The 22593-nt window shown below is 39.9% G+C and overlaps 1 protein-coding gene across 1 annotated transcript in view; it reads left to right on the top strand.

The window, feature by feature from the left end:
* Positions 1-5481: 5481 nt before the first annotated feature.
* LOC138603387 (collagen alpha-1(XXVIII) chain-like) overlaps positions 5482-22593 on the top strand; it is a 32991-nt gene continuing 15879 nt past the window's right edge. Inside the window, exons 1-14 of the mRNA XM_069675136.1 lie at positions 5482-5569; positions 5715-5872; positions 7332-7906; positions 10166-10186; positions 10273-10335; positions 12803-12856; positions 12973-13017; positions 13154-13180; positions 13562-13606; positions 13882-13926; positions 15048-15101; positions 16309-16377; positions 16476-16544; positions 17581-17649. Coding sequence (XP_069531237.1) covers positions 5722-5872; positions 7332-7906; positions 10166-10186; positions 10273-10335; positions 12803-12856; positions 12973-13017; positions 13154-13180; positions 13562-13606; positions 13882-13926; positions 15048-15101; positions 16309-16377; positions 16476-16544; positions 17581-17649 — 1287 coding nt within the window. The 5' untranslated portion in view covers positions 5482-5569; positions 5715-5721. The remainder of the gene's footprint in view (positions 5570-5714; positions 5873-7331; positions 7907-10165; positions 10187-10272; positions 10336-12802; positions 12857-12972; positions 13018-13153; positions 13181-13561; positions 13607-13881; positions 13927-15047; positions 15102-16308; positions 16378-16475; positions 16545-17580; positions 17650-22593) is intronic.

Here is a 22593-nt window from a genome sequence, read left to right as displayed (position 1 = left end):
AAACTGTATGAAATTTAATATATAGTACATATAGTTGACAAAGTGAGCATGTAGTAGAGAATTTCAGTCACAGCACTTGTTTGCATTGTGAGCCTTGAAAAGTGATTCCACCATATGTCCACTAGATGGTGCTGTTGTACTAAAAGAGACCAGGGTAGAGCGCGAGTTCAACATGAAAATCCTTTTCATTAAGATGGCTCAAATCAATTATTTGCATCAACTTTTCTGTTCTGTTAGCTTGTACACATTATAAAGATATTTTTATTTATTTTAGACTTTTGTTTTCTCCTAAGTTAAACCCTCAAACTCATATGATCTGTAAAAGTGTCACGAGCTAGCATGGTCTGCTAAATGTAGATTAAAAGTCCACACAGAGCAAAGTCATTAGGTTTGATTTAAATCAGGAGGTTCATCCAAAATAGATCACCTTCAATGATACAGTCTTCCTTTTGATTTCATTAGTTTTCAACACACCTGCGATGTTTTTGATACTACTGTTCGCGTTTGAACCTTCGAACCACAGATGAGTATCTGACTCTCTGCAGGCATATTTGCATCTCTACCAGTCTGTATTTGTCTGAGAAAACACAGCACATATTTGAATTAGGCATCCTGCACATGCCCCTAAGTAACGTCTGCTGAGTGATGCCTGAGAATACCTTGTATTGCCAGGCTTATGTGGTTTGTTGTTGGATTATTACAGGTACCTACAGGAGTTGACACTGATTGTCAGCACCCTTAATGTAACTTAATGTCAAAGCTATATTAATGTTTTTGTTTTAAGTGGCTTTGTAGTTGAGGGGGGGAAGGCAACGTTTAGATCATTCCTAAAAAGTTTCCATGCGTTTAGAAAGATTGTGCTTGTGTTGCAGTTACTGTAGCTACAGCGATCAGGCCGAATGAGTTCACAGCAGTGTGATGCAAGAACGGACATGTTCCTCGACGGGATTCAATGGAGCAGATGCCAATGTGTTTACCCCTTTAAACATTCTTCTTCTTCTCTTATTAAAAAAAGTGGAGGGGGTCTGTGGACTCTTTGACTCCATGACAATAACCTTTATTCAAACTCCTGCAACTGTTTCTCTTCTCAAACAAATGCCACGCCTGACCTGTGTTTTGTCTCTGTCAGGTTTTGCAAAGCGCTCCCCTTCGTCATACCTTGGGACGGTTTGACAGCAGGTGACCTTTGACCTTTTACAGACATGTTCCATGCGGTTCCTGTGAGTCGAACTTCAAAGATGATGAGAATTTGCTCCTTGTTGTTAACCGAGACAGCACTGCTAACAGCACGACAGGTGAAGTTGTGTTAATACCTTTTGTCTGGTCTTTTTAGTCTTGCTAGCGGCATGGCTAAAGGCTATGTCGGTCTAATCACTTTGTGGTAGACTAAAATTTCTTAAAACAAATGCATTGACTGCCATAAAATTTAGTTCAGACCCTTGTAGAAATTATATGTGCCATGAAATTAGCAAAGACATTCATGTTTCTTCATCTAATACTGGAATTTAACAGCCTCAGACGTATAGGTTTAACACTACTTAGCCAATGTTAGCATGCTACTACACTAAACTAAGATGATAACTGTGTCCTAAATCTACTACTACTACTCTCAATATGATAAACACTCAGTAGTATACTAACATAATAGCAGTGCATTGTGGAATTGTTTGCAGAACAGTAGTAGTCGCCTAGCAACAGGTAGCTAGCGGGCTAACTAGCTATCATAACTAACTTCGCATAATTTGATGCACATTGCCAAAGTTCATGTAAACAATGCTAAACAACAAGCATGTTGGAATATGTTATTAGCAAGTTAGCACGCTTACGTTAGCATTTAGGTCCAAATTTTAAGTTGAAAACAAAAATTGTTGGTTTCCTGGCATAGATTGACATTACATTTGGTGCAATAATCATGTTCAACATAGAATTAATTGTAACGATTTAGGTCATCTTACAACTTTTCTTCGAGCAGCATATATCTATTTTTTTCCCCAACTGCTAATTAGCAAATGTTAGCATGACAAAACACTAAACTAAATAAGGTAAACATTAGATCTGCTTGACAACCGCATATTAATATCTACACGGTAAACGTTTTAGCATGCTGACGTTAGCATTCAGCTCAGGAATGGCTGCAACCAGGTATAGCCTAGCATAGCAGCTAGCATGGCTGAAGACTACTTTCTTGTACATCCAAAAAGTGCATGCTAACTAAAGTTAAACATGTTTTAAGATAATTTAAGCTTTTTATCAGTGATTAAAAACGTTTATATTTGCAGTACTGCAGAAAAACGCTACTATGGTACACCATGACAGTTACATAACAAGGATTATTTCCTGTTTCACCTTAAAGTGCAGCTTTAAAGAACACTTCTTGGGACATACATACTGTATCTTTTTCATTGCTTTAAGTAATCCTTCCGTCTTACATATGTGTTGCCTTTCACCCATTAAAAATAAACAGACAGTGATGTCAGGCGTGTTCTCCTCGGTGCTGTAACTATATGTTTAAGGCACTGGCAACATCTTTTAAGAGCAGTGGTTAAACCAAATGTCACAGGAAAGATACCTGGAGGGGAAGGGAATATCAAAGAGCTAAGTAGTGGCTTCCGCTGTGTCATAAAAGACTCACTTGTGTTTTGTTTTGCCTCCTCTTTTTCATGCCACACACCTTTTCCAAAGAAACAAGCTGCTCATTAGACTTCTATTGTGAGGCAGATCATCAAAAATGTCCAGTGCAACACTCTGCTCTTTAGATTTGGCCATTTTTATTCATTTATTCCAATGTTCTGTGAATGGATGCCACCAAATTGCTGGGTCCTTCAAAACTTTAAATGCAGCAAAGTAGACATAAAAGCACATTATTTCAGAATTCCTGCCGAGAGAGTAATTTAGGAAAGTGAGTTAACGTTAGAACCAAATGTTTTTTAAAAATATTGACATAACAGGCATGTAGCTTTGAAGCAGCCAGTAGACATAAAACGAGTGGTAATTTACTAGTTTTACATTTAAAACAAATGCATCATCTACAAAAAATGTTTTTTATACATTTTGGAAACCTTAATCATTCATGTACCATATACACGATAATGGGCCTAGCATTGAACCTTGCGGAACTCCACAAGTAACTTTCAATCGTTTTAAATCACTGTCTTTTATCTGAAACTATTCATACCCCCAAAACATTTTCATTATTCTCTACTGCAGTGGATATGTTGTCCACAACTTCCAGTACTCTCTATAAGAACCCTTCAGAGCAGCAAAGTAATACATATCCAAATTGATATCATAATTATATTCAGCACTATGCTGTGTCATAGCTTTGCCATTTTTGTACACTTTTGCAGCAAAGCAAGTCTCTAAGCTATAAAAGTTTGAATCCTTTATTAAAAAAAAATAGCCAAAAGGTGCCTTTTAAAACTGTAAAGTCATGACAGCTTTTTCCTATTTCTCACAGCAAGCACCAAACAGACACAATATAAAAATGACAAAAATAATTCCCATAAATCCTTGCTTTGCTTAATCAGCTCTCCACACGAAGCAAAGGGAGCTGAACCAGATCTGAGGAGGTCTATCATTCAGGTGATGCATTCTTGAGTGACAGCTCACCTCTCCCTGCTTTCAGTAATACAGTAGGCAATAAAAACACACGCCGTCATCCCTGTTGCAGAGTTATGTGATTCCTGTTCCAGCTTTTATGGTTGCAGACAGCCTCATGGGATGTTGGGACTCCTCTGATCCGGGACTACATAGGAATTATAATAAGATTAGAGTTCTGAGACTTTTCTTTGGTGTTGAAGAGGACACGCACAAGGTTTTAATAAAAAGTGGACTCATTCAGAAGAAGAAGTGAACTGTAGCCTCTCTCATCCGGCTTTGAAGAGACCCATGCCAAAAAAGGGACTTGTTCTTAGCAAAAATGAGATATATGAGAAAAAAACTGAAATATGTATTAAGCTTTAAATGTAACAGTGGCGCTACCCTTCATGTGAGCTTCAAGGAAAGTATGCCAAGAAAAAAGCCAAAACAAATGACTGCTTTAGGTGTTTTCACAGGTGAATCATGGAACGCTGCCCTTGCAAGGTGTGTTGCCTTAAGGTATAAATTTCCTATTCAGACTCTTCCAGCTTTCCAGATTATTCCGAGGGCGAGGCCAATGAAAGCACAATTAAATAAAACATAAATAGAACATGCTTTAAAGCAGCTATATTTCATATTTTTCAATCAACAATGGATTAAAGTAATTTTAAAGAATGTTACCTTATGTACACTACCTGCCCAGCACCAAACAGCAGGCAGACAAAGCTAGCGACTAACTCGCTAGCATAGAAAGCATTTAGCAGCTAAAGACCAAATGTGGCACTGTTATTGAGATGTAACTGACAAATGTATTTTCTATCACAGGTGTTATTTAAACTTAAGCTCACAAAGTTTAAGACCGAGTTCAGTTTTATTGTCCATTTGAAAGTTCATTTTTAATTTTCTGTATGTAATATCTTCCTGCAAACGTTGTAGATGTAAGTTTAGCAGTATGCTAACTATGAGCGACTATGGCACTAAATAACAATAAGAGTATAAAGGTAAACGCTAATGTGTACGTAAATAGTAGCAAAAGAATTCAACAGCAATCTAAAGTAAGCTAACGTTGGCTAACATTAGCAACCATTAGCTAATGGTTGCACCGGACCATGTAAGGCTGTAGCAGCCAAACAATGGAATTATTATGATAAATGCTAATGTGTAGGTTAATAGTAGCAAAAGAACTGAACAGCAATCTAAAGTAAGCTAACTTAGCTAACATTAGCTACCTTTAGCTAATGTAACACCAGATCATGTAAGGCTATAGCAGCAAAATAATGAACGTATGATTGTAAATGCTAATGTGTAGGTTAAAAGTAGCAAAAATACTCAATGGCAAACTAAAGTAAGCTAACTTTGGCTAACTTTAGCTAGCATGAGCTAATGGTTACACCAGATCATCTCAGGTTGTGGCAGCCAAACCCTTGAAAGTACTGATTCAAATAAAGGGGATTTTTGTTGCCTATGAATTGAGCGTTTCATTTGTGAGAGAAAAGGTGTGTTGCTTAAATGTTTTTTAATTTTAGATCAAATTGTGTTAGAAAGATTAGAATTAGCCTGACACTCTTGCTAGAAAAAAGAGGGAAAGGCACTCACTGCTTTGTCTCCCCAGCCACCCCTCCCACACTCTCCCCAAAATGGGAGTGGGTGAGTTTTAAAAAAGGGCTGGACTTGCCCTTCATTTACCTCAAGCTTTGAATGGCTTGAAATTGAATCTCATGAGAGCCAGAATACAGTCAGCGTTTATGGCAACACACTGTTGCTGCTGCTGCTGCTGCTGCTACTGTCACTATAAGGTGCCTAGTTGACCTGCAGACTTTCAACTGAGATCCAGCAGAGGAGGACGCCAACTGATGCTCAGGACATGGAACTAAAGTTACTCTGAATGAAGAATTTCTCCTTTTGTCTGTTTGCACTTTTCTGAATTTCTTCACTGCAAGGAAGGATTTTTGTAAAGGTGAACCCATTGGAGACCTAAGTCAGCAACATTGTGAGTTATGCATGCTTGATGCCTGAGTCTTGCACTCAGTGCTTGTTAAAGCTTGTTCTCTGCAAGTTTTTTCAAAGGTATTAAAATGTGAGGACGTGTCTGGCTTCTTTTTTTAATCCATCTCTTTATTCTCTTTGTCTCTCAGGGAAGTCATGGTCCCCTCACTGCACTGGCTCCTGCTTCTTTGGGGACTTCAAGGTCTTTTGGCACAGGACTACGAAGAAGACTATGAAGAAGAGGTGGTGACATCTAGGAGAAAGAGCAAACAATTTCCATCCAATTCCATTCCAAAAAATGGCAAATGTGAGTTTAAAAAGTTTTAAATATTTCTGCTGCTTTTACTTTGAAATGTGGTTAAAAATCTGTGCAGGTGGCACATGTTTAATTTTTTCCACGATAGAAAAAAAGGTGCTGCCACAGGTTAAAAATTTTTAACAGGATACTCAACAAGGACATCGCTGGAGGATGCAATCCACTCAGATTGATCATATCTCTGAGGTTTCTCGGAGCCATCCATCTCCTGTGTGAGCGTTCAGTGCTCTGTTACCCAAATGTTTTATTCGCTCAGAATCCTGTTTCCCCAGGCACATTCTCTCTGTGACACATTTCTGTGAAGATTAATGTGATTTATCCTCAGCCAATATTAGATGTGTGACCTCCTTACATCGCTGAAGGTTGGTGCAGAAAGAAGAGTTTCTTTTATTCCCTCTTCAACATTATACGTCACATTTATGAACTTATGATCACTGACTCTTTAAATCATACTGGCTTTGGGGCTTTGTATATGGCTGGGTAATAAAGCAATAAGTTATACAGTATATCTTGGGCTTTGTTATGAACCAAAACCCTTACAGTCAAATGATGTAATGCCAAAATCTAATTTTGCTTTCTTGCAGAGTTAGATAAGCAGATTGATGCCGCTCTCGTCTGTATGCTAAATGAGAAGCTAGGGCCAAAAGATGGTTAGCTTGTCTTTGCAAAACGACTGGGGAAAACAGTTAGCCAAACAGAAAACTACATCCACTTATTAGCACTTCTAAGACACCCTCATCATTATGTTGAAACTCATTACACTTATTTCTTTCCTTACGCAGAATTAGATAAGGATAGCTACTTTCATGTCTGTATGCTAAATAAGAAGCTAAAGTCAAAAGATGGTTAGCTTATCTTAGCAAAACGACTGCAAAAAGGCAGTTAGCCAAACAAAGAACAACGTCCACTTATTAACACTTTCTTACAAGAGTTAGATGAGGAGATCAATGCCACTCTCCTTTCTCTGCACACAATATTAAATTCAGAGCCAGGAGACAGTTAGCTTAGCTTAGCATTAACACTGCACAAAGTGGGAAACCCATAGCAAACAGGTAAAAAAAACCCAATAATTAGCATATTTTAGGCTAACTACTTATTACATTATAAATTCAATGTTTAATTAATATTGAGGTTAATAAGATGTGACCTTTATAGGTGCTAGTAGGTAGATTAAGATACTTTTGGACAGAGTCAGGCTAACAGTTTCCCTATGTTTCCAGTCGTTATCCTACGCTAAGGCTGCTGGCCTTATTTAACCCCGTCCTGGAAATATTTTTTATATAGTACGAACATATTGTCCTGTTGCAAGATTGGATATTTTGGAAGAATATTTTACTTATTCAAGATATTTGACTTGCCAGAATTTTTTTTTTTTTTTTTTCCCCAAAATGTTGAACCATTTCTTTAATTCTCTCATGGTTAACAGTGTCTAACTCCTTTTCATTCTCAGCACTCGTCGATGAAGATTGTGGTTTGGAATTAGCATTTCTGATCGACAGCTCAGAGAGCGCCAAGGACAACCATGCCCAGGAGAAGCGCTTTGCCATGGATGTCATGGACCGTCTGCAGGGCCTCCGGCTGCAGACCAGCCGGGGGCTCAGCTCCCGCGCTGCCCTCCTTCAGTACAGCAGCCATGTCATCATAGAGCAGACCTTCAAACAGTGGCGGGGCCCTGAGGATTTCAAGGCCCGGATCGCTCCCATTGTTTACATCGGCCACGGCACCTACACCACCTACGCCATCACAAACCTCACACGTATTTACCTGGAGGAGTCGCCTACCAGCAGCATCAAGGTGGCAGTTCTGCTCTTCGATGGCATCTCCCACCCGAGGAACCCGGACATATTCTCTGCTGTGGCTGATGCTAAGAACCAAGGTGTCCGCTTCTTCACCATCGGCATCACACCTGAAGCCAACGAAGCTGCTAACGTAGCTCAGCTGCGGCTAATTGCTAATTCCCCGGCGTCACGCTACCTTCACAACCTGCAGGATAGAGGCATTGTGGATAAAGTCATCAAGGAAATCGTGAGTAAAAAAGAATTTTTTTTAATTTTTTTTATTTGAAGTTAAAAATGGAGAAATTGTTAGCTTACTTAAGACCATTCCTTGTTAGCCGTTAGCCTCTTGATTTATAGCATGAATGTTAATTAAAAAAAAAACTAAATTACAAACCCTTCCCTCTCACAAATCAATCTTATTGGTGATAAAACTCACCCTCAGAGGTTTTGCTGCTACAGTCATATTAATCTGTAACCATTAGCTGGCGGTTGCTAATATTAGCAAACTTCACTTTGCTAGCTCTATCATGCATGAAATGGCACTTATGTCATAATTACTGCCCAGAGGCCAGTAATTTATGAAAGTTGGAAGCCACACAAAGCCTCAATGTCGACAGACTTTAGCCAAATTAATCAAATGTAAGCGTCTATCACTGCTTACTGCTGTACTGCTACTACCACCCACTACTTTCTTGGCATCTGTGATGTACACCTGCTACCTGCTGCCATAGTAACAGGTCTACTGTCATCACCTTAATCGTCACTGTAGATTGAGTTTTTGACATCCTCTCTGAAATCAGCAGTTGGAGGAAAGATGTGAAGCTCTGCAATTCTCCTTCTGCCACGCATGTGTCGGGAGATAACGAAGACATCATTTGTCTTTATATAATTGTTTATCTTGGCCTGTGTGATCGGTGTGACTTCCACAAACTGACGATGCATTTCCACTGAGATAATTAGAACATGTGCTGCGCAGCAACATCCTGTAGACACAACCAGACTCTTCGCTGCAACATATGCTCCACATTAAAAACTCTTGTGGGAAAATCGGGTGCAGTAAGAGAGCGAACTTTGCGAGAACTTGTATGCACGCTACATCATTTAAGCGGCTCGTTTAACACCACTTCAAACTGTCTTACTGTTGAAACAGGTGGTACACATCCAAATATGATAAGAGAAAACTTTATGGAAAACTTGCACCAAGGCTTCAATTGCATTGAACCTGACAGCCTTTTTTCTGCTGGCATGCGAGAGCCCAGCAGCAGCCACTTCATACCCAGACTTTCATCTCTTTGCCTTGTTCAGGCAGCATCTGTATGTCATAAGCATGTGCCTTTGTCTCAGCTGAGAGACTGTCTTTCATCTTTAGTCCCAGTATAAGACTACATGGCCCCGTCCTGTAAGAATGGACAGACTGTCTTCAGACACCCCCCTTCCCGAGAAAACATTGCTCGGATGCTTAGCCAGGCTATTTCACTGATCAGTGCATGTGGTTTGTGTTTAGTCTGGGTGGAATATGTCAATCATTTCCCCTTATGTCGCGTTAGCTAGAGCAACAACAATGTCAAAGGTCTTTCTGAATCAGCTAGCTTCTGTCGCAAACAAACAAACAAAAACAAAGGACACAGACGGGGAAATTAACAAGGCGGCTTATGCTAGCTACCTAGCTTACCAACTAGCTAGTGAAGCTGGGTTGCAAACTTTGTTAATTAGCTAACTTCTACCTCAGTAGTGTTTTTGAAAAAAGTGTTAGTCAGACAAAGATATACCTCTGTGAAGAGCAAAACGACAAGCAGTATTAAGCCAATGGTTCTTCACTTTAGGCTGAATAATAAAGCTCACAACCAAGCCTTGCTTGTTAGCCGGCTTGGTATGTAGCATTAGCCTTCGATAAAAAAGGAGATTATTCATTCTAGCTGTCTTTCATCTTTATTCCCAGCATCAGACTGCCTCGCTCGGTCCTCTAAGAATGGACAGACTGTCTTTACACACCCCTTCTTATTTTGAAAACATCCCCTGGATGCTTAGCGAGACTATTTTACTGATTGATCAGAGCATGTGGTTTGTGTTTAGTCTGGGTGGAATTTCGACCATTCCCCTCGCGCAGACAATGTGGTGAGCTTTGAAGAGAAAAGAAACCCGATGGGTGAAAATGGGGGCTCTGGTTCGAAGTGTCTGTTACAGGAAGAAGTGCAGGATGTGAGCTAGTCAACTCGCAGACTCAGGTGGAGAAGATTGAAGGCCGTTTGGCAAACTGAACCCAGACCAGCAGTGAACGAATTAATTGGGTGTTTGAGTCACAGGTGTTTCTGAGGCTCCAGTCTTATCCAACAATGTAACCTTGAAACCAGAATTTAAAGCTTAGCTTGGCTTTTGAATTTGGCTCACAGCGAAAGACCTTGTCTTTATGTCTCGCTATAAATGTCTGCTGCTGCGGCATGAATGAACCATATGGAGTAAATATGACATATAACATCCTGACATTCTTGTGTTTCTTGCTTCACAGACGGCGCTGGCGGATGAAGGGGTAAGTCTCCAGACTGCGGTCTTTCCACACATCTTTATTTGTGACTCTGAATGGCGTGTCTGACTCTTCTTTCCCTGTGTTTGAAGTGTCCTCTGGCCCTGAGCAAGTGTGCGTGCGACAAGGGTGAGAGGGGACCCATTGGCCCTGCTGTGAGTATTACTCCTACCCATTATTAACCTATGGAACTCTTTTGATTCATAATAGGTCTTCATTAGACAGTTTTATTGCAAAATGTCATTCAAAAGTCAATTTCATTTTGTCACTTTAAATAAGCCCTCTGTCTCTTAAGCTAGCGAGCTAAACAACATCTTTAGCCACATTTAGGCCGTTAGCACCTGTTAGCTCAAAGTACTTCTGAACCAGCTATTTAGCTCCTGCTGTTAAAATAACAAAAACACAGAAAAAAACAACTTTTTATTTTATTTATGAGCTTAACAAAGCTGCTCATGCTACCTACTAAGCTGGCTAACAAGCTAGGCGGGATTGTTAGCTTGGCTAATAAGCTAGGTACCAGTTAACTCAGTGGCGTTTTCAAATTTGATAGACACACAACTCTGTGAAGAGCAAAACAGAGGCAGTCTGTAGAAAACATAACCTAGCTAACATGGCTAGTTAGCTAGTTAGCATGGCTAGTAGCTTGTTAGCTAGCTAGGTACATAGCCTTAGGCCACAGTAAAACAAGGACTATTTATCTATTTCTCCTATTATTTTACACATTGTTGGTTCATTTCAGAATTTATTAGCATGATAACTACACAATATATAGCATATCCTAGTATAGCACTCCTCTGCTACACACAATAGGATCAAATTTCTCTTTAAAAAACAGATGTATTCTTCTTCCGCCCTTAAAGGACAATTATTCCCAAAATGGCTCTTTTGAAGTGCTGTAGACTATAGCACAGCTGACAAAGAGACCCTTCATGCTAACAGGCTACATAATTGCAGGGTTTTGGTGGGTTTTAGTGAATCGTGTGGTTTGAGATGCTCTGTTTCCCTGCGGCAGTGAGAGTAAAGCAAATGCCTTACATTCCTCTTGTTTATTGAGAACAGGCCTATAGGCTACATATTTACATGGGAAATCAGAAAAATCATGTCTGTCCAAAGAACCCAACCACATTGCCTAAACACACATTGTGGATAAGATGACTTTTTTGCCTGGCAAAGCCATGTCGTGATTTGAACACGCCTCTTATTACACAGAGAGGGTCAACCACAATTAGACGTAGTGGTCTTGCTTTGATGTTTCTTAACAGGATGAGAACAGAGTAATTACCCCCTTAAACCTAATGCTCCGAACAAAAGCTGTTTCACATCACGGCAGCAGCTGAAGGAAGCAGCATGTGTGGATAGAGGCATGAAAACAGGGAGGCACTTGAAAGATAAGAACTCGACAACACGCATGCTTGAAAACAGAGTGGAGAGCCAGACAGTTGTTCGTTTATGGCTTCACACACACATGCAGACAACTTAAAGTCCCTTCTGACTCATCTGCTCCCAGACCCATTGGTCTTCATCCAAGATGAACTTCAAACATGATATAAAGCATGAAAGAGTTCTTGAAATGAACATAAAGCAGCTAATTGGAAAGTAAACTATTGTTTCGGCTCGTATTTCGTAAATGTAAACCATAAGCTACGTTATAATATACAGCTAATGAACATGTTAAAATACCTCATTCGGGATGGAAAACCACCGCCAAACATAAAGGAATAATTCTACATTTGGAAAAATCTACTTATTGGCATTCTTCAGTTTTTCAGAAGATTTATACCACTCTCTGTCTGTATGTTAAGACAGAGCTAGCTGCTAATTAGCTCAGCTTAGCATAAAGTCTGGAAACATGGGGGTATAGCTAGCCTGGCTCTGTCAAAACAAAACATCTACCAAAACATTTAAAGCTCACAAATTAGCATGTTAAATGTTGTTATTAAACCGTTAAAAAAATGTAAGTTGTGTTTTTTTAAAGGAAGTTATGTGCCACTTTTATGCTAGCTAAGCTAGTTTAATGGTTTTGATACATTGATACATGTGTATTTGCTTTCTTGCTTGGTAAGATGGGATAATACCATTCTTATATATATTTGTATGGTAAATATGAAGTTACAGAGATGCTAATCTTAGCTTGGCTTAGCATAGGGACTGGAAGGATAGGGAAACAACTTGCATGGCACTGTCCAGAGGTAACATTGTCCTTTTGGCTTCTTGGAAGTCATTAGCTCAGTAATTTACTCATTATCTTGTTTTTTTAGCTTCAGCCAGGCTACCTTTTCCCCTCTGCTCCAGGTTATGCTAAGCTAGGCTAACTTGTTGCCAGCTGTAACCTTGCATTTTATGGACATAGGACCTATGTAACTTGTATTGATCAACCCAACTGTCAGTAAGAAAGAAAGTGACAGCAAAGGTAGAGAGGTAGAACAATATTTAAGTATTTAATTAGTTTCTTGCTCCACTTTATTAACCCTTTGTTTTCTTCATTAAACCCAGATATTATTATTGTTATGGATTGTAGCTTCTCCCATTGAACTCTATCTATGCTGCATCCCGATCATTTTACAGTGCTTCTGATTATTTCTAATTTCCTGTCTAATGAGGCCTCCTTAACTTTCTCTACAGGGCAAGAAGGGTCGTCCTGGAGAAGATGGAAGCCCTGGGACAAAAGGACTGAAGGTGCTGCCTACTGACTTTTTCATCAAACTGTCTAACAAACATATTAACATTTCAAGATATTAGCAAACTAGGAGGGTTAATATTCTTGGTAAAACTAATATCCCCATTTCCTTTAGGGTGAGAGTGGGCTCAGTGGACTTCCTGGTCGGGAAGGAGGAGAGGTGAGCTGATAGTCGTAAATCAGTTTTAATAAATGAGTATGAAATTGTTCAAATAAATCATTGCTCTAAAAGAAAATGAAAAATGTTGCTGTTGCCTGTCTCCTCCTGACTTAACGAGATTGTTTTGTCCACACAGGGAAAACCAGGATACAAAGGAGAGAAGGTAATGTATGGATTCAATATGTCCACCTGGTTTGTCAAAGTATCAGGTTCCCATGCTTGTGGAAAATCTGCAACTGTGAGAGAGACCTGAGAATTATGCTTTCCAGACCTGATAAAGTGCCTTGAAAGCAAGACCATACACTGAGAGGACTGCGGAAATATCATGGCATTTTATTCTCCCTTTTTCATCTGTGTTTAATGTCAAGCCTGTCTGCAAGTTTCTCCAGTTTCTTTTCTTTTGGTGGATTTTAATTACAGAAATCCCTTGCGATTAGTTTTTTCAAACCAGCATATTAAAACCACTTTTTCAAGATAAATTGTTCCTTTGTGTCTGCAATTGTGCATGATGGTGCAATGCTAAACTATGTTCATTCTCTTACAGGGAGAAAGAGGGGAGTGTGGCACACCTGGAATTAAAGGAGATAGAGTAAGTGGCCTTTTGGTTTTTACCATTGTTTCAGTGATGCTGTCAAGGAAACCTGCCAAACCTCACTTCAATTATATACAAGTAGAATATGAATGACTGACCTTTTTTTTTCTTTTCTTATCACTGGTTAATGTTCCTTCTTGATATCATATTAAGCTATATTTGTATTACTACACTGTCAAATCTAACAAAACCCCTTTTATATAAAAGTATTGTTTATGTCTACGAATTATGAAATTTAAAGCAATTTTTTTGATTCAACTATTCTTCTTTAGGGTCCTGAAGGTACCATTGGCCAAAGAGGAAATCGTGGAATTCAGGTGAAATTTACTATTTTTATGTAGTAATAGCAAACTGAGCCTTCGCTAAGCCGCCACCTTAATTGCAACACCCGTTAAACTGTCCATTATAGCATGGTACATGTGCATTTTACAATGATAAAGATGGCAGATTTACCACTTGAAAATTTATAGTAATTTTTGGAAACGATGTGTGTTGGAGTAGTTTCATTGGCTGAAATAACGAAAGTCGCGACCAGATTTTATCATCTGGGTTAGCTAGTTAGCTAGCTAACAGTAACTTTGAAATAGAAACTTTCAGTTAGCCTCCAGCTAACTTATTTGTAGTTCACTTGTTTTAAAACAGTGACCATAAAAGCAGGTCTTTAATACTCATGATTGATACAGACTTACAGTATTTATAATACCAAAACATTGGCTAAGCTACATGTTCCAGGCAAAGAAGTCAGTATACCCATTAGGTTGACATAGAAATTAGGAAAATCAAAAGGATTAGCGTTGTTGTTGTTTTTTACTGTAGGATTGTAGAGCAATAATAGGAATTAAAATGCTTTAGTACTTTTGGGAACATAACGCTATCTTTAGGACACTAGCATTAGCCTGGACTGCGATATAGTAGCGTTAGCATCTTAGCTTCCACGCATCAGATTGGCTCTCCTAAAAAGAGACTGCTTTTTGTAATATAACTTCTAACGTCATTTTCAACACGACAAAATAATGTAATAAGCTTACTGTGTGCTTTGCTGCACTGGAGTCAGTTGACACTATAAGTAGTAAGCTAGTGAGACAGGCATGCTAGCATTAGCATGCTTAGGTTACAGTAGAAAAAGACATTGTGCTCTTGAATCTTCAGTTTTGTAAAATATTATATCCCACTTTCTATACTCTTTTGATATCAAGTACATTTAAAACTAAAGCATCAATGTGTAGAAATCCCTAGTTTGAAAATGGATGCTAAGTTACAGTTGCTAAGCTAAAATTGCTTACTGTTTGGGAGAGGGTTTAGTGACCTATAAATCATGTCATTTTTATTGCACCTTCTTTATGTCATGTTCAGGGTGTTTCTGCTCCTTCATAATGTACAATTACCGCTTCCGTGTCCCACCAAATGAGTAACCTTCACACATTTATTTACAACTCAGGGTTTACCTGGTCCACCTGGTGATATCGGACCTGAGGGTGTGATGGGGAAAAAAGTAAGTATACCTCAGTCCTGATGCTTTGAAATCCTTTTTGACATGCTTGAACAGAACCTCTGAAATCTGGAAAATATTTAAGTACAGAAGTGCCAAGTAGTAAGAAAGTTGTAAATCAAACTTTCTCCGGTCCGTCCTTTACATAAGTGAAGTCACTTTTTACCAAAGACTGGCCCTTCCCCTTCTCCAAAACCAGATGCTATCTGAAGTATACTGGGTTTTTTGGTTGGGGGGCATATTTCTTTTACAGTCTGGATTTAATTTAACCCTTTTTCCATACTTGTACAAAAGGGGGGTCCATGTCAGCGGATTCATCAGCACACGGATAATGAATAATGTTGTTACCTGTGGCTTTGCAGATGTGAAAAATGAGATGCGTTGCTGCGCGAGGAAGTGAGACACATCAAGCGTTCTTATGTTTCTAAGAGCTTTCTCTCAGGATACACTCACGAAGTTGACATTTAAAATACGTTTGGATTAAATCAATTCATCATGGATGTAAATAACATAACAAATGTCAAGTAGCCCTAAACTGGTCAGGTGACTTTACTTTTGAAGGCTTATTTGTGAGTTACGATCCATCGCCACTGGAACATCTGAAACCCCCCTGAAGTACCTCATCTGTTATTACCTTGTCAGCCTATTTGTCTGTTCCTACTTTTAAAGCCCCCCCTCCCCGTGTTATAGCTGCCAATTCTGCCATGAGCCCTCACTCCCCGCCAAGTGTTCCCTCCTTAATTATTTTGGAAGAATGTTCATGTTGATTGTCTGGCTGTCATCCTATATCACCTGAATGGCAGACTAATGTCTGCCTTAAAACATTGTCCCGACTTGCCTGAAAGGGCAAGGGGAAAGGGGGGAAAAGTGCCGGTATGCACCTACTAACATTTCCACGCCCTCTTCACGCCTCTCGTATGCCCTCCTGCTGCACACCACGGCCGTGATTTACAGCTACTGAGTGAATAATTGCATTCTTTACCAATAAAGTCTTGACTGAAGGAATGAAAGAACCCCATAGTACAAGTCCAAACCCTCTTTTAAAACAGCTGAATATTAGAAGAAGGTTGGTGTTGGTTTAACTAGTTTGGACAAAATCGAGGAAATGTCTTGCTTAAAAATGAGGAACCCATGAATGTGACAATCAAAGCAGTGTGTTTGTGCATCTCTGTGTGTCTGCACATGTCTGTCACTACCTGTCTTTTTATAGGGGGAAAGGGGACTTTCTGGGCCACCTGGAATCCAAGGGGAAACAGGGATCGGCCTTCCGGGACCCAAGGTAAAAATCTTCCCCCCTATTGTTTTGGAAAATGAAGTCATGAAAACATGATAATCCACCTGTGTCTCACCTTCTTCTTGCTCCCTCACACTTGGCAGGGTGATGTCGGTTTCCAGGGCCGCGGAGGGCCTCCCGGTCCACCGGGACTTGGCGAGTCTGGTCCGCCGGTGAGTAACAAACCAGCACGCACGCACCCACTCCAAGGCTACAGGTGGTGGCACTGCAGCCTTAACTGACCCTTTGCTGAGCCACACACCTGTCAAGCTTTCCTGCAAGCATGCAACATATAAAGTTTAAAATGATAATGGTCCCATATATTTTTTAAATCAGTGGGAAAAGGAAAATATGCAACATTTCCGCATTAAAATGTCTAAAAACGAGTGGACCTTTGCTATATTTGTTGAGTTCAATTATTATATTCAAGGTAACTGTGTCTAATTTTGGTTCTTTAAAGTCCAGGGAAACAAAGGAAACACCAGATGATACTTTAGAGACTGTTACGTTAGCTAACAGTACTTATAGCTGTTATGTTAGCTAACGAGACTGTTAGCTGTTACGTTAGCTAACAGTACTGTTAGCTGGTACATTGTTAGCTAGCATTGGGGAACTCCCTGTTCCTCTGCTAAAATGCTGATGTTGCTGTTGCTAACAGCAGGTCACAACATTTCAGAGAGTGGTCTTGCAACAAACTTTAGCTTTAGCTAATATTTCCCTAAAGTCCATAGCCTACCATTTTTAAAATGTTTAATTGTATTTCTTCATTGTTCCTCTGCTAACATGCTCCTCAAAGTCAATACCCTTTTTCTGATCTTTTCTGATCTGAGTTTTATTTTTAACTCAGATATTTCTAACCTAACCTGTGATTCGACAAACAAATGTACTTCTTAAATGTTATCCCCTTTGCTTTGGATATGCTAGTTGGACATGCTAACTATAAAAGCTACTGTTTTTAACCTTCTTTATATGAAACATACTCTTTTGCACATGTTTTGGCTTTTTAAAGTTTAACAAATAAAGAAAAAAGCAACACTCTTACCACGCTGGTTATTGCTCTCACAGCAGCAAAGCTTTACACACCTGCTGTGCCTAGCTGAGGTTGCTAAGCTATGACTGAACAAACAGTGTTCAAGGAAGTGTTCATTGAGCAGTCAATTGTTAAAGAGGTCATTAAAGGGATCATTTACATGGTTGTGTTTTCTTCAGGGGCCTCAAGGGCCACAGGGCGTCCAAGGAGAGAGAGGACCATTAGGAGAAGGTCTGCCTGGACCAAAGGTGAGATTGTCTTTTATGTCGCTGGCTCTCGGGGCTCACAGTTTTTCCATGAGAGCTAATGCACTAAAAGCTTTGAACCCTCGTGACCCCATTTCATGCATTCATCTTCAATTCACCTACCTACACACTGACCTGCACAAAGGCCCCGTCTGGGCTCCAGACCCCCGCTTGTAATGACAGGAAATTGACAACGGAGATGATAACACAACACAGAAGTTGCGTAAATTCACATTAAGCAGGGCAGTGCGGATTTTATGACCTCATCGTATGATCCGCACCAGCGATCGTCCCCTGTCAGAGGACACGCGAACATGCCAGCGCGGAGCGGAAGACGCGGAGATAGCACGGGGAAAAAAGCCAGGACACCTCGAGACATGACAGAGTGAGTGACTCATGGAGAGAGGAAAGAATGAGTCGGCTCCTGCGTCTGTCTCTTCTCAGGTCATGGGGACACACGTGTACACACACACACACACACACATATTGTCTGTTCAACATATGGATGCACACACTAACGCAGGTGCACACAGGCGTGGAATCCAGAGAATTAGTTCCCTGCCAAAGCTTTTTACATTTTCTTTTGCCTTGTTACTTCCTTTATCCGCCCACTATCAGCCAGAGGGATCTACTAATTAACCTACAAAGGAACATACTGCTCATCCTAACAGTACATTTGTAGTTCTAAAGTTAAAACATGCTTTTAAAGTTTTAAAGCCCAATTTAAAAGAGACTTCCCTTATCTTTAAAAGAATGTATTGTTCCTGTGATTTTGGGTTGTCTGAGCAACCAGAGGCTCAGTTCAATTCAATTCAAATCAAATCCCTACACACGATCCGAAAGTTGCGATTTCTTTTGGCCAAAAAGATGAAAGACGAACTTAGCTAACACGTCAGACCAAGAGACACTTATACAAGCTAGCGTTTTGTGGCTGGCCGCTGATTCTAAACTCGTCCAGGTGCGTAATTTTGCTGACTTGAATAATGCTCGTTATAAAAGTGTTGGTTCCAACCACATAGTTTGATATACAATACAGCACAACATCACTGGGGCTTTTCACTCTGTGTATTACTCCGCCTCAGCTAGAATACTCTTAATTAACATGACAGCGGACCTAAATGTCGAGATTGATTAAGCTTGTACCTCTGAATCACACAGCAGACTCTTATTATACTGGTTGATGATAAATTAAAACATAAATGTTCATGATAAAAACACAGAGTGCAGGAGGATGTTTGGGTTGCTTAGCAACAAAACTCAAGTTTCAGTTAAGTTGTGGAACTAGTTGAGTTGGTGGAGCAGAAAATAATCTGTTGTTGATTTTGACATTTTACTACTATTTGCTGCTTGTGTAACTGTTGTATAAAAGCAATATCAGACTCGAGGTCGTGCTGTTATACTGAATATCAGCACGTGATGAAGTATGTAGGGGACACATATTTTAAGACCTTGAACAAAAACAAGACAACTATCAAAATTGTATCTGTATCTTTAAATTTGGTCATAGAATGTGAGGGATGACAGAATTTTTGTAACACCCGTCTAAGTCTGTTGCTTGCCGTGTCCCAGTCCAGGGGCTGCAGCCTTTGTAGGAGGCGGTCCACGGAGGATGCTCCATTCATAGCCTGTGTAGACCGTTAAAGCTGAACTGAAATGAGACGTTCTGGTCTACCCTTGCGTCACCAAACGCCACTCCTGTCACCCAGCAACAGGTAGCTAGCGGGCCAACTAGCTAGCATAACTAACGTTGAGTAAGATAACCTATTATTTTAAAGATCATTTGTTTCAAGGGCCCTTTCGTTTTCTGAAACATGTGTAACACTTGCTATTCGATTGAGCTGAAACCCAAAACTTTTACATTTTAAAGTTTATTCCTCAGCTGCGTCAAAGTCTTGAAAGTCTTTCGTTTGAATTGGCATCCAATGCAGCCCAGGAAACGGAGAACGCATTTGTAAAGAAATCGGCCTTCAAATACGGCCTTCGAAGGCTGCAGCTCCTGGAATGGGACACAGCTGCTGCGTGGTTAGGGGTTAAGTTAGGTTGAGTTGATGTTTTATTTGCATTTTTCACACATAGTTTCAAAGCAAAGCTAAAATGAGGTTAATATAAATAAAAATCAACATAATTGCAATATAATACATGGTATGTGCCTGAGGCTTGGCAAAACTTGTACTCATGGTGATGACAATCTGTCTAGTGTACAGCAGGGAGCTTAAATGTATTCCTGAAACTGAAAATGTAATGCAAGGCTTTAGCATGTTGTACATGTCTGTGCAAACATGTTTTTGAGTTAATATCCCTCCAGGTGTGTTACGCTGGCGCTGTCCTGGACCTCCATCAGAGCTCCTTTAATCATTTTTAATACAGTTAATTAACCCAGAGATATTTTTAAACATCTACCCCGGAGCCATATCCTATCCATACATGAACAAACAGCTTTCAAAGTCACCTCTTGTGATGTCATTGTATTGCCAAAGGTATTATTAACAGGGTAAATGCTTTCTGTTAAATTAGAGACATGGAACCAGACCAAACCCCTTTGTTTTTTTGGTGAATTTAGACAGTTAAATCAAGCGTGATTAAGTAAGTGGAATATCCTTAAGTAATGAAAAATGTAATGACTCTGCTTTACTTCACAAAGCCCATCAACACATCATATGTTTCCACACCACCCAAACCAATCCTCTGCGATGGTAACGTCTGACTTCACCTCTGAACAGGAGGAGGTGTATTGCCCCACGTTACAGATTGGCCTCGGGGCGCTCCTGTGCGCAAATTGGCCGCGGACTCGCAGATGGCGTTCTTGCTCTAAAGAATCGCTCTTCACACGACGTGTCTCGACAAGCTGCAGATTCACAGCAGCTCAGCAGCTATATTACCCTTTTTCCACATCATTAGCACCTCGGCTTGTGTGCCAAAATGAGAGATCACAGAGTTAGGGCAATAAATCTATAACTTTTTGAAGCTGACATGCAAATACAGCATTAGCATGCACATCAGTGCACCGCTGTGTCTGCCACTGTGTTTCTGTTGTCCTTGGGTGACCTTGGCAGACAGGGAATTTTATTAAGAGCAATAAAACTTCCCTGCAGAGTCGGACATTATAGTGCAGTCTTTTTAAATACTGTCAACTTGGATTACTCGTCTTATCCCTCACTGTATTTCCTTTCCTGCGTTTTCTTATAGATTCCTGCCAGATGCTCCACACGTCAAATAGTAAACTTTAAATTGTGTTTTGTACATGTTTCTTCTCCAATAGCCCTCACTACTGAAACAGTGTGGACTCTTTCTCCCTCTGCACATAAACTATCAATATGCAAATATGGAGGTGCCTCAGGGCTTGGCCCCACCCGCCACTACCATCAATCCAATTATACCCAATCAGCGGCAAACAATGTACAAACCACACATTTAAAGTTGGGAAACTGACTTAAATGTTACGGCAAAAAATCAAATCTGAACAGCAGTTTTTGGGTTGGCAGCGCAACATCCTTGTGTTTCAAAGGATTCATGGTCCCTATAGAGGATGAACTCAATGACCTCGGTGCCCTCCTGACTTTTCATGCAGCCCCAGCAGCAGTTCAAACATATCCACTGAAATATTTCAATATGCTGAAAATAGATTGGCCTTAAATTTTGCACATTAATTCATTGTTCCCAGAGGATGTACCCTGATGACTTTGGTGATCCCCTTAGTTTTTCCTGTACAACTACCATGAGGTTAAAATGTATGTTTTTTTTTTTTATATTTTAAAGTTTCAACAACTATGGCTGAATGTATGGATTTTATGGAAATGTGGTTTCATTGAAACATTTGGATTGAAACATTTATTTCCCCCTTAGAATACATTCTTTAAACTTTGGCGATCCCTTCACTTGTCCTTGAGTTGCATCATCCAGTTAAATTTTGATTCATCCAGTACTTAATGCTATTTAGCGAATGTTAGCATGCTAAACGCTAATAAGCAAATGTGAGCGTGCTAAACGCTAATTAGCAAATATTAGCATGCTAAACGCGGATTAGCAAATGTTGGCATGCTTAACGCTAATAAGCAAATGTTAGCGTGCTAAACGCTAATTAGCAAATATTAGCATGCTAAACGAGGATTAGCAAATGTTGGCATGCTTAACGCTAATAAGCAAATGTTAGCGTGCTAAACGCTAATTAGCAAATATTAGCATGCTAAACGAGGATTAGCAAATGTTGGCATGCTTAACGCTAATAAGCAAATGTTAGCGTGCTAAACGCTAATTAGCAAATATTAGCATGATTACATAAAAAATGACCATACAAGGAATATGGTTAACAGTATTACTTCTACACATTAGCATGTTACCGTTATCATGTATGTTAGCTAGTAGCGTTAGCATTTAGCTCAAAACCCCATTGTACTCCATCTTTTGTCCTGTACTCTGGTGGCCTGAAATGTCCACATTGCATTGTTTTGTACTAGCACTGCTATCAAGGTACAAATCTATAATATTGGACTGTCATTGACCACTTATAATGTGCTATATGATATAAAGTCACATTTGACTTTTGGGCGGCTGTGGCTCAGTGGTAGAGAAAGTTGGTGGTTCGATCCCCAGCTCCCTCAGTCTACACGTCGAAGTATCCTTGGGCAAACACTGAACCCCAAATTGCTCCGGTGGCAGAGCCAACAGTGTGTGAATGTGAAGACCAATTGACAGGTGGGCTCTTAATGTAGCAGCCTCTGCCATCAGTGTGTGAATGAGTGAATGTGACATGTAAAGAGCTTAGAAAAGCGCTATATAAGTACAGTCCCACTCTAAATGTCTGGGAGGTTTAGACAAACCTCGTTGCCAGTTTATGTAGTAACATCAACATCCTAGAGGTTGTAACCAACAGGAAAACATTATGGGGCGAAGGGGTCTTTAAAGTGAGACTACAGCTAGAAATAACTCACAGTGACTTTGAAGGGCATT

This window comes from Semicossyphus pulcher, unplaced genomic scaffold (genome assembly GCF_022749685.1).
Source record: "Semicossyphus pulcher isolate SPU_LCO1_2020_fin unplaced genomic scaffold, fSemPul1.0.p SCAF_24, whole genome shotgun sequence".
NCBI lineage: Eukaryota > Metazoa > Chordata > Actinopteri > Labriformes > Labridae > Semicossyphus > Semicossyphus pulcher.
Note: the sequence above shows the minus strand (reverse complement) of the source record. Positions and strands in the feature narration are given on the sequence as shown.